This window comes from Dermacentor andersoni, chromosome 11, assembly GCF_023375885.2.
Source record: "Dermacentor andersoni chromosome 11, qqDerAnde1_hic_scaffold, whole genome shotgun sequence".
In the NCBI taxonomy this organism is placed as follows: domain Eukaryota; kingdom Metazoa; phylum Arthropoda; class Arachnida; order Ixodida; family Ixodidae; genus Dermacentor; species Dermacentor andersoni.
In genome coordinates this window covers 86,385,296-86,397,882 of record NC_092824.1, presented here as the reverse complement: position 1 = coordinate 86,397,882, position 12,587 = coordinate 86,385,296, and the positions used below count along the sequence as shown (strand labels likewise).

The window sequence follows — 12,587 nt, the reverse complement described above, 5'->3', positions numbered from 1 at the left end:
AGCTGGGAAACGGTATAGGCCTAGCTCGCTGGCCGTCTGCCGAGGCCGAGGCCGACTGCCGAGGCCAGCCGACTGCCGAGGCCAGCCGACTGCCGAGGCCGACTGAGCCCGAGGCCGACTGCCCTTGCAGCCTGACCCGTCCGCAGCTCGTAATAAAGCACCTATATTCGTCAACAGAATTACTGTCTGCACATTTATGCCGCTCATAAGTGACAATACAATTAGTTTTCCCGATGCCATTGGTAGCGATGAGAAAACACGTTAGCCAGGCAAGCCGCTTCGCGAAGACGATTGCTGCGTTGGCTGCGCTGACTGCTTGTGAGTCAAAATCACGCCATTGATTTACTATTTTAATTACACGGGGGTAATCAGAGCAGCGAGAAAGTTCAAACTCGTCACGTATCATTTTCTTGGTTGTTTACAATTCTTTCTTGATGTCGATGTCGGAAGGTGCTGCGTTTTGCAGTTGCCTGCGCACACGTACTTTAAAATTGATTTTAAATATGTTCTAAGCTACATTTCCCGTGGATATCTTGCAGACGATGCGTGTGCGCCTCACGTAAGTCGATCTCGTACATTAACTCAGCTTCAAAATTTTGTGTCGCTACTGCTTTAATGGATATCTGCCTGGCTGTCATATCAGCGACATTTTATTGCAGTAGCAGTTAAGGTACTGAATTTTAGTTTTCTCTGCCCGTCCATGTGTCCTTTCTGTCATGTCGTCGTCACTGTGCCATTATTGTGTTGGCATCATCAGGTCACTCTGTCACGTCACCACATGCATCACAATGCAACACGGCCGATGTGCAACACAGTGGCTGTTCACAGCCACTTACAGTGCAAGAGTCACTCTCAGCATTTAGCTCACAGTGACAGCTCTTTGCTGTCTTGGATGTCAGTCAATGAAGTACTATACTGTTATGCCACTGTACTTAACGTCATGTTATTGTTGTCAGCACACCACCGTCACTGTTGTGTTGCCGTCATTGCATGCAGTCGATACTTAATGCAATGTGTCTGGACATTCCCAGGTACGTGGCTGACATGCTTTGGGTGACATTCCTGGAAGGCCAGAGCGCGCTAGCAGCCACGCACCTTTCAGGAACACAGGTGAGCTTTCCTCAATCCCTCTGGTTTACGTGGTGGAGGGTGCCCTCGTAGGCTTGTAGCACAGAAAATTTGCTTCTGTTTTTCTTTTTTAAAGATATTATTTAAAACCTATTTATTATGTTATTTTGTTGAAAGAGTCATTTCTCTTCATCTTCATACTCCTATAGAGGCACTAAGAATGCATTGAATCAATTCGCACTATATTGCAACCTAAGAATTCAGTACAAGCTTCCCTCACACAACTGCTCTTCACCTGGCCTCTCTGTCTCCGCACAACGAAATGTAGTTTCGCAGGGACGCGCCATGATCTCACACGGAATGAGAGAATGCAGTTGGTTGGCACGTCTGTAACACATGTAACAAAGTCGGCAATTGGCTTTGATTCGAAGATGCAGTTTGGCCGCAATTGTCAAACTGGGGGGATCTCTCTGTGCAGATTTTGAGATCTGGCAGCAAGCCGCGAGATTCCAAAGGCTACAATTACAGCTGATGGACTGGTGTGCGTGGCAGGTTTATCTTTCTTTCTTTAAGCTTAGTGTCTCATCGTAAGCGAGGACAGTATACAATGTGGGAAGAATCAATGAAAAGAAAGTGTGGATGTCGAAAAGACGACAATTAGAGTTGCATATGCTTGCGACGAGCACCGAAAACCACAATCAAATCCAGCTTTTCTCACAGTTTAATTCCTTTTTTTCTGTTCGTGTTATACATAGAAAATGTTTTTCTTTTCTTTTTTTCTTTCTTCTATTCTGCCCTCATAAATTTTGGGGGTCTACTTATAATCAAGGCCGGCCTAGATTCAAATAAATATGCACAAGTTGCCTCCAAGTTGCACAGCAGTATACTTACCGCAGCACCCCTAACTTGTCACAGACTTCAGTCTGTTAGATCTCCATCGCAGAACTTCACTAAGTTTGTTAAATGCTGAGAGATGACTTAGTGGCAGAAAAAATTCTAACTTAAAAGGGCCACACTGTTCTTCCATTATTGATGAGCGGACTCACTTATGTAGCCGTGCTGCTACTGTTTGAGGCCTTGCTTTGCCAACTTCTACTGGCTACTTGCGGCGGAAGTCTGCACAAAGAGGGCACCGCGCTCTTTTAACTACCACTAGGAGAATTATTCTTCAGGGTGAATACTCGTGCAAAATATTGTCGTATTGGCCAATTTTATGTTGGAATCTACTATTATTAACAGTTCTATCATCAGTTGTTTAGTACAGTTTTGCAATTCAGTATTTTTTAGTTGTTTCAAACGGGGACGTTAGCACGTACAGTCGCATTCAGTATCAGCTGTAACACAGGTGTCTATGGTTTAAAGGGCTTTAAGACTGCACGATAGCCCTGACAAGCGAAATATTGGTTTAATAAATACCAGTAATTGTAACTAAGTTTTGTTTTGCAATTTTTTGTGCGCTAGCGCCACCATGCATTTTTGGAGCCCCTTCAACCACGGTCATCGGTGTTGCAGCTCATATTGAGTGCAATTGTACAACTAAAGTATACCCTAGATATCTAGGTGGGGTGCCTTGTGAGCTGGGGACTTCCCTAGTTGTACTGTACTGGGGGAGGAGTTTTTAAAAGTCTGTGCGCTTGTGGATCTTCTCTGTTCCTTGCCGTCATGTCTTGTAAGGAAACGCTGAGTTGTGTTACCGTCTCGTCCCCCAGCTGGTGTTTCTACAAGGCTTTCATGAGTGATCCAAGTTTTACTTACGCATAATCCTGTATAAGCCACCTCGGAAACCCCTAATAATTGCACTAACAGTAGTAATAAAAAATTCCAGTTCAAGGAGATATAATTAAGCCTAATATTGCCGTTATTGCATGGCTGGGTTCTACGTTAAACATTGTGAACAGTAGTGTCGTTGCAGTGGAAGTGATTCCAGCGGGCCACTTCTGGATGAAGTCGGCGTAATGGAACCTGAAAGTGATTGCAGCGGATGCAAATTCATGCAGAATTTCTGAAGCAATGTTGCACTTCCTTCATTCTATTCCCTCACAATGTTGCCTTCCTCACTGTTTAATAATTATAATCAAAAACTCAGTGCCCTTCGAATGTGTTAAGGATGACTAGCGAAGCTGTGTATGTGGGCCCCTTAATGGCAAACTGCAGCTCCGCCGCGGCTCGGCCCGGCATTACACTATCTTCGGGATCGGCCCACGTATGGGGAGTGCTTAACGCCTGCTTCACCTCCGCCGCAGGTTGGCCCTGCATTGCATTATCTTTGACTGACTGACTGAATAAACTTTATTGAAACCAGCAAGAGATGGTGGCTGGGCCTAGGCCTCCCACGTGGGGACGTCAAGGTGTTGCCTCTTCGCCGCCTCGCAGGCCTGCTGGGTTGCCCAGAGTTGGTCGTCAAGGTTGGGGCTACGCAGGGCAGCGTGCCATCTCGACGAGAGGGTCGTGGGGTTAGTGTCGGGGTATTGGTGTGTACAGTCCCAAAGCATGTGTGGAAGTGTGGCTGGCTGTGTCTTGCAAATATGGCACGTGGGATTGGGGTAAATGTCTGGGTAGATCTTGTTGTAAAGTTGTAACGAGGGGTAAGTATTGGTTTGTAGCAGGCGGAAAGTTGTAGCCTGCGCTCGGGATAGTTTGTTGTGTGGGCCGGGGAAGGTTCTACGCTCTAAGTAGAAGGACTTCACAAGATCATTGTAGCGTGTCAGGCGATCCCTACCGGTGGGGGCAGCCTCCCCTTCTCCCGCGCGGTTAACTAGGCCTCGCGCTAAGGAGTGGGTAACCTCGTTAAGGTTGGGGAGGTGCGGGTGGACGGTGCCTACATGAGCCGGGAACCAGACGAGTGTAACCTGATGGTCGGTTGAGCGGGGCGCTTGTTGCAAGATGCGCAAGGCTTGGTGTGAAATACGGCCGTTGATATAGTTGATAACGGCGGAGCGGGAGTCAGAGACAATGGTATGGCATGTTGGGTCTAGTGTGGCTAGCGCGATGGCCACTTCTTCAGCTTCCTCAGCGTGTGGGGTTACTAGGCTGATAGCATGGTGGAGAGAGCCTTCACGCGTGGTGACGGCTGCAAAGCGGGTACCGTGGGGATATTCGGCGGCGTCGACGAAACTCACACCGTCGTGGCGAGTAAGGGATTTGGTGAGAACCGTGGCACGTGCTGTGCGACGTGCGTGGTTGTATTCGGGGTGCATGTTTCTGGGGATAGGATCGGCGTGAATCCAAGCTCGTATGGTGGAGGGGATCTGATGCTTATGGCGGTGTTGATGGTGGTAGGTGATACCGTGCGAGGTGAGGATATGGCGACCCGTCGCTGTGAGAGTGAGTCTCTCCAGCTGAGAGCGATGTTGGGCCTCGATGAGTTCGTCCAGTGTGTTGTGGACGCCTAGTTGAAGGAGGAGGTCAGTGCTGGTGCAACCGGGGAGGCCGAGGGCTTGTTTATAGACACCGCGTATAAGTATGTTGATCTTGGTGTGTTCAGCCTTGTACCAGTTTAGATACGCAGCAACGTAGGTGATGTGGCAAATTACGAATGACTGGATTAATCGGAGCAGATTCTCCTCTTTCATACCCCCACGGTGGTTGGAGACCCGCTTCAAAAGTCTCATGGTGTTGGCTGTATTCATCTTGATTTTGGCGAGGGCCATGCCATTCGCTCCGTTCGCCTCTATGAGCAAGCCAAGCACACGGATATTGGTGACTAGGGGTATGGGGCTCCCATCCATGAGATGAAGTGCAATGTCTTCGTAATGGCGTTTAGCGGTGGAGTATTTTGGACGGCGGCCATGGAGAGTAGGCCTGTAGAGAAGGAGTTTGGACTTCGCAGGGGAACAGCGAAGCCCCGTGCCTTGGATATAGGTCTCGACTGTTTCAGTGGCGGATTGTAGTGCCGTTTCTATTTCGCCGTCACTGCCTTTGTGGGCCCAGATGGTTATATCGTCAGCATATATGGTGTGGGTGACACCGTCCACTTGCTGCCCTCTCCTTGGCAAGATTGATCATGACAAGATTAAAAAGCATTGGGGAGATAACGGAGCCCTGGGGAGTTCCCGCGTTGCCCAAAGTCTGGGCGTCGGAGCGGAGATCCCCCCACCGAAAGGAAGGCCGTGCGATTAGACAGAAAGTCTCTGACGTAATTATAAGCGCGCGCACCGAGATTAAGGCGTGAGATGCGGTCAAGAATGGTGGAATGGGCTATGCTGTCAAATGCTTTTTCGAGATCGAGGCCGAGTATAGCTTTAGTAGTACGTGTTCTATCTTCTAGTATATGGTGCTTAAGTTGTAGCATGACGTCTTGGGTCGACAGGTGGGCCCGGAAGCCAATGACAGAGTGAGGATACGCTGCAGTGTCTTCCAGATGGGTGTTAATTCGCGTGAGGAAGGCATGCTCCATAACCTTTCCCACACATGAGGTTAGTGAGATGGGGCGAAGATGATCGAGGCTAGAAGGTTTGCCAGGTTTCGGAATAAGGATGACCTTTGCTGTTTTCCAGGCCGGCGGAATGGCACCATTATCTTTGGGATTTTTTTCTACACGCAGACACGATAGTGAGGAAAGTAGCCCTCAACAGTTCCGCTAATAATTGTAATAGAGAGCCTGTTCACTGTTTCAAACTAGTACAGGATTATTAGATGCAGGACAAGAAAATGTACTGTTTGCTTTCTCATGTAAATTCTATGTAGTGTGACTTTTTATATTAGGTGTTTCAGCCACAGTTGTCTCTAATTATTAAAAATAGGAGATTTCAGACACGGTGACAGTTTCTGCTGGATGAGATTGGGGTCAAGTGTGTACAAAGTAAAATTCTCTGAAGAATCACTTAGTAGCCTGATTAACAAATATTCGCTACATAACTTTTTAATCATCAATGTTAGGCAGCCAATACCACATGGATACCTGTAGCTGAGGGCAAGCTTATGACAAATTAGCTTTTAAGAAAAGATATTTAAGGGCCCCTTTTTAAAGCATGTTGCTGTAAAGCATTCCTCACCTTCAGCACGAAACCGAAACTGACTATGTCAGGAGCATGTGTAACCACGCCTTAAAGTTGTGTCACATGGCAAGAGCCATGTCATATGACAAAAGCAAAAACATCTTGTGCCGAATAGATGTGCATGGAGAGATAGATGGATGGATGAATCAGTGAGATATGAATAGACAGATAGGCTTTGTTCTACCTGGAGGGTGGGCTTTATCAGGCAGTGCACCTATTACCTTTCTAAGAGAGATGCAGTGTGCAAAAATATGCCCTGCGACTTGGAATAAACTTCTCTGCAGGTGGACGGCCAGCGCATAGTGGTGACCCTGAAGACCACCAACTGGGCACAGGCGGTGGAGCACGAACTGAAGCTGTGCTGCAACAACACGGTCCCTCTGGCGGAGCCCTCCAGCAGAGATGCCGAGGAGGATGCGGCACCGCTGGACGGAAACGATGCCGCACCCGATGGTCGGTCTAACAGATGACTCTTAGCCTGCTTTCGTTCTTTTCTTTACCTTTCATCCACCTCCTTGTCCAGGGTATCATGCATGACTTTATGCTGTAAATAACTTCCTCACTTACCTTTCTAGCAATTTCATTCGTGTATAAATCTCCAAAGCAGCTCCCTAAAGTTTCAACGTGCGTACAATTCAAGGCATTCGGGATCAGCGCAATGCATTTTTGTTAACCTGCATAAGAAGTGTATCATGCCCCGCAGTCGTGCCTCATTTGTGTGCGCCCAGTGCACCTTAACACAGACAATGGAAAGTTCTTGTAATTTTTTGGTTTTAGTGTAGTAGACACCCGAAGAGAACAACAGCAAAAGAATGTGAGACTGCAAAGTGAGGTGGGGAGCACTCATATTGTTGTTTTCTTTACTGTAAAATTCACACAATTTCATCTCCTGTTTGTATTTTGTGTTAAGGTATTTAGTTACAGTGTACCGACTTTGTACGAAATGCTGCTGATGCACCTGACTGGCCACACATGTAGTCAAGGTTATCTTTATTTGCACTGCTAATAAAAAAGTGAGTCGAAACTGCGACCTCAACTGCTGGCTGATGTGATCATTGCTAAAAGTATATCAATCTTGCTCAATAGCGTTTTGTCACCTTGGATGACCTAAAGTAATCCAAGCTGAACCATGAAGAGATTCTTCTAAATGCTGTTTAAGAGAATGGGTTTCAGCTAGGCGTGAATTCACTCTTCACAACACGCAGAATGGTCAAACGACTACGAGTGCCACTCGCAGTCTTCCTCTGGCAAAAGCAGCCCTTCATTCTCCGGTGAAGTGGGGTTTGCCCCTGAGGAGTCGGCCGTCCCGCCCCCCGTGCCGGGCCGGTCAACGCCGACCATGAACCCACCGGGTAGGCCTCCACCTCCGCAGAGACCACCGCCCCCGCAGAGGCCGCCACTTCCCCAGCGGCCACCTCCCCCGCCCGAGCCAGAGGTCAAAGCTGGCGTGCAGGAACAGGTATGCTGGCATGTTTGCTCGCAGCCTACACTTAACTCTGTGTATGCAATACCTAATGCACCCTTCTGTGTGCGTGCCCAATGGCTACAACCTTTAGGGTTATGACCAACGCCACTCGCCCTAGCCCAAGCCTTGCACAAGGGACCATGCTTTTCCCACTTACACAGGGCACACAAAAATAGCCAGACAATTTTCCCTTTTATGAACCTTCCTCCACCTTGCGAGCTTCCACAGAACTGATTTGCTATAGCCAGATAAGGTATTGAGAAATTATAAGCATCTTTCAAAATCAATCAATCAACCAACTTTCGCTTCAGTATGAAATGTGTGAGATGGACACAAACGAAAAGCCACAACGGAAAGGCTTGACAAGATCTGAAGACACATGAAAATGGGTGGTTACTTTATATCGTGTATAAATTACATCCAGTTGCCTTATTGTTAATTAAAATGGATCTCCGAGGAGCATGTCCCCTTATTCTTCAAATTTTCTGGTAAAGTAACGAAATGATTGAAGTGCCATCAAGTCGGGTATGGTGGACTTGTTTTTAAAACACACACCAAGGGAGTTTGAAAATTGGTTCATCTTAACAGAGGGCTCTGAATCTCTGTGGAACTGATCAAATGCCCTAAAACTGTTCAACTTGTCAGAGAATTCAGCGTAACATTGATTAGGTACTGAACACCATACCGTTAGCTTAATATCAAGATGCTCGTCTTCCCTCCCAATTCCAGGCTACATCTGCTGCTCCCCCAAGGCGAGTCCCCCCACCACGACCGGTGCCGCCACCTATACGGCCTCCGCCGCCTGCTACGGCTCCTGAGGCGTCTGCTTCGGCTGGTCCGCCACCGGACACACCTCCTCCCCCGCCTCCGCCACCCAGAGTGGATTCTTTCGAGAAGAGTCCGCCGGACACTGCCAAGAATGGCATTGGAGGCGCAGAAGAGGAAGAAGAAGCACCCTCGTCCCCCTGGCAGACCCTGCCTCCTGCCCCGCCTCCACCCACTCACCCTTCCGCTGGAGATGAACTCCACAGTCAGCAGCATCCCGTGCTCCCATCAGCCCCACCTGCCTTCTCGCAGGTCCCACCCTCTCACACACATCCTGCTCCTTCGGCCCCACCTCCCTTCGGCCCACCAACCTCTGCACCCCCAGCTCCCCCTACGCAGTCAGCTCATCCCAGCCAACAACCTTTGCCACCCGCCCCATTGCAGGCCCCGCCTCCTGTGCCACAGGCCGCGCCCCATGCCCCACCCCCTACGGCTGACAGCGTGGTTTCTCCCCCGCACATGGCTCCACCCGTGGGGCCACCCCCGAGTTTGCCACCAGCCCCGCCAATACCGTCGAGGCCAAAGGTCATGGCACCCGTTAACATGCAGGCTGCCGATACAAAGCCTCCGCCCATTCCTGCTAGGTCAAAGGCCGGCCCACCGGTGTTCACCAGGCCTAACAACTGAAGCTTCTGAAGGCGCCGCGTTCATTACACTGATGACAAGAATTTGCGCCTAGGGGGAAGCATTGCAGAAAGCATTCCAGTTGTGGCTCTAGTTGCAACAGAACATCGTTAATGCATATGCGGTGGAAATTCAGGGAAAGTGCATGCAGATGATAGAACATACTGGGAAAGATGTGATAGTGTCAACAGGTTTGTCGATGCTGCCACATCTAAGCTGGGGCTGCTATTTAGACGGGTGCGTATTAATAATTGAGATTCTGCTGCACGGCACAACCTGCCTGATGCAAATGACCTGTCGTGCTCCTCGAGTAATGCAGGAGCTTATTCCTAGCGCTAATAGTGAAGGAATCTTCACCAGCCAGTCGAGACCAAAAGTTCTTCATAACCATTACTGGTATCTGCGGGAAAGCTAACCAAGCCAAGTATTTATAACTCTGAGCCATTACTCATGCAGGGCTGTAAGCGTTGACAACTTGGTGGTTTGTTGTACTAGTACTATTCTGCTCTAATTTACTGCTTTATGTGCACGGACACACATACAACCTTTGTTATATCAATAAGGTCCTTGTTTCTCATTATGCTACTCCTTAGTACTCACTGGCCACATTCTCTGGATAGAATTCCGTGTCAGCCATTCGTAGCTGTCGATGGTGATTACATGTTTGCATATTTGCAATCTGTGAGCGTGCTTCTCAGCCTACCCTAGTTTTGTGTGCTGCTGTGTCTCTAGTCATACCGACATACCTTTATTTAAATAGGAACAGTCTGTGGACATATATGTGGGAGTCTCCTCTTAGAAACCTAGATGCTCCTTAGTGGGTGTCCCTTCTCGTGCGAGAACTTGCCCTCTACTTTTCTTTATGTTAATATTTATATTTTCTCATCGAATTATGCACAGTCATCTGAAATCTGAGCGTGATGTTTTTTATTGTTGCCTTAATATTCTCGGATATATTTTATTGCAGTAAATGGAGTGCATTATCTCAGTGTGTTGCAAAATGATCCATCAGTGGACTTTGTTAGCACATAAACAAAAAATGCACAACTTTTTCTTTTTTTGTGTTGCATGTTTTACTGTGTCGTGGTCTTTACTTTTTTACTCTAGCTTTTTAATGCAGATGTTTCCGACTTAATGTGAAAAATACTTAGACCTATCTTTAACTCATGCCGTGTCTGCATAGGTAATAAACTGCGGCTTGCCTTAAGTTAACTCCTAGCTGCCCATTGCTGCTGAGTCAGTGAACTTGTCTTGTTGACTGCTGCTGTTTGTTTTGTCTTTAAAGCAGCTAGTTGCTTCTTGCTGTCTTTTGTCTGATGCAAAACCAAGGGACAAACGTCAATGTTCCCAAGAACAGCATCTCTAACATAGTCTCTCACGGTTATCTACCTGGAAATCGGTGCTGTAGGCCTTCAGCCGCCATGAGGAAGCTGGAATGTGTTGGCTTTGGATTGACATCTGTCTGAGAACCCCACGTCAGATGCAATGAGTGACCGGAGTCTTGTCTGTCATTACGATTTAATGCACTTTCAGGTGGCATAGAAAGCACTTTTACTTTTAGTAGTGTGTGGTGAAACAGTGCTTATAGAATATTAGGGTACCTAAGCTGAGGTGTGTATTATTAGGACATTGACAACATGGGACACTACATTTATACAAAGGACATTATGTGAGTACATAGTATGTGGCAGGTGCAACTAATGACTTGGCTGATGTTTGCTTGTTAAGGGTTTATCATGCCAAAACGACATAAAGGACTTTAATTACGGTGATGTGAAAAAAACATTTAATTACACAACTACCCATGCTAATACTTAGTCATTAAATGCGGGAAATGCTGTAGATGGGCTTCGCTAAATCTGGAGAGAAGCAAATTTCCTGCACCTTCTTTTCTGGTAATGTTATCCTTGCAGTTGCATCTTTTTCTTTTTGACTTATTGTACTAGTGAGCCGCCTTTGTAAGGCTGTGCAGCAAAGTGTAGAAACGGTAGACGGGTTGCACTACTTAAATTGTGGGTTGTAGTGTGGTGTTTATCACACTTCCAGCTGACATATTACAGTTACATCACTCTGAGACTCCTGGATGTTATTACAACCACTACACCCTTTGACTACACACTAAAGTGTGTAGGCCATAAGGGACCCTTTTTGGTTGGGGGTTGTACTGTGGGTTGTAACCATAAAAAAAGTAGGCACAGAATTTCCTTCTGGGCGTTACAATCACGGCACCCTAAAGCAGGTAGCCAGAGCCTGCAATTTGTGAGATGTAGTGCGGTGTTGATGGGATATCTAGCTTACATTTATATTTGCAGCACTTCGAGGTTTTGATGAACATTGCAACCACCACATTCCTTCATTACACCCTTAAGGGTGTAGGCCAAAGGCTACACTGTTTAGGTTGTGGGGTCTAGTGACGGCGCTGCATTTCTTTCTAGGTAACCGTAAGAAGCCCTATGGCCTCTAGTCTTTCGAAGGCAGGAAAATCCTGTCAGGTGGTGTATACGTAGTGGTTGTTATTGGTGGCGTCCTCTGATCATTAGCTTGCAGCAATCACAAATACTCGATGTCTGCCACTTATTGAATGTCACATGTGTGCGGTCCCTGTCCTGTTGTGCGTGGCAGCGGGCAATAATATATACAATGTGTAATATACTTCAGCCCCTTGTGTACACCACATACACGCTAAGCGCTTTATGTAAATTGTGCATTTCAGTGACGCTTCCTCCGCCATTTGCATATGGGGTGTGGTGGTGTAAAAGAGTTTATTTAATTACAAAATTCCCAGAGTCACACACTTCCTTTCTTCTTTTCCTTCCTGGCTGCTGGGCCACCGGAGGTTGCTGTTGCCGAATAAAATGTACTTTATATTTTACCTGCCTTCCTCACTGTGCTTACTTTTTATTTCTGTAAGAACTAGGCTTCTGTAAATCCACAATACGGAAAAGTTCTAGCTTTTGTTTCTTACTTGTATGCACTTCGATATAACAAGTCATTTCCATTTGAGCATGAATGCATGTACGTGTGCTTGCACAGCTTGTTGGTAGGGAAACAAGTCCCAAAAGGCCTGAAGCTGCATTCAGCATCACAAACTTGAGGCCTTACGTTCGTAGGTATCCTGTCATTTTTCTTTGAAAGCAGATCATTGCAAATGGAGGATTGGCTGTCCGCACCGAATAACCAAAGCTGGCGACAGTTCATCATCGTGTGTTTGTGACCCTGAACTGGACACTTGGTTTGAATCTTGTCCCACTGATTCAAGTCCTTTTTTTTGCAACGTTCTGATCCCCAAAATGTGCTGTATTGCAATTTCTACTAATATTTGTTGACTCAAATTAGTTAGCAGACTTCATTTGTGTAGAATATCTAATAACAAGGATCGAAACTCGAGTTTTCCTGGCAGTTGCGAAACTTTCAGGTAATGCACACTTGTTTCATGTCTAAGGAACACAAACTACTACAATGACAGAGCCAAAGGTAACAACTACGATTTGGTTATTCCTCGGCTACGGTTAATGGCAAACATTAAATTTTGTTTGTCCTTGGTGCGTTGTGGCAACTGATAGCAAGCCGTTCCTGGTGGCAGCATACAAACAATACGTTGTATGGTA

At 46.9% G+C, this 12,587-nt stretch overlaps 1 protein-coding gene across 1 annotated transcript in view; it reads left to right on the top strand.

Moving 5' to 3' along the window:
• Synj (synaptojanin) overlaps nt 1–11,851 on the top strand; it is a 47,983-nt gene extending 36,132 nt beyond the window's left edge. Inside the window, exons 20-23 of the mRNA XM_050167851.3 lie at nt 1,032–1,110; nt 6,350–6,518; nt 7,271–7,524; nt 8,260–11,851. Of these exons, the coding sequence (XP_050023808.1) occupies nt 1,032–1,110; nt 6,350–6,518; nt 7,271–7,524; nt 8,260–8,982 (1,225 nt within the window). The 3' untranslated portion in view covers nt 8,983–11,851. The remainder of the gene's footprint in view (nt 1–1,031; nt 1,111–6,349; nt 6,519–7,270; nt 7,525–8,259) is intronic.
• The last annotated feature ends 736 nt before the right edge of the window (nt 11,852–12,587 follow it).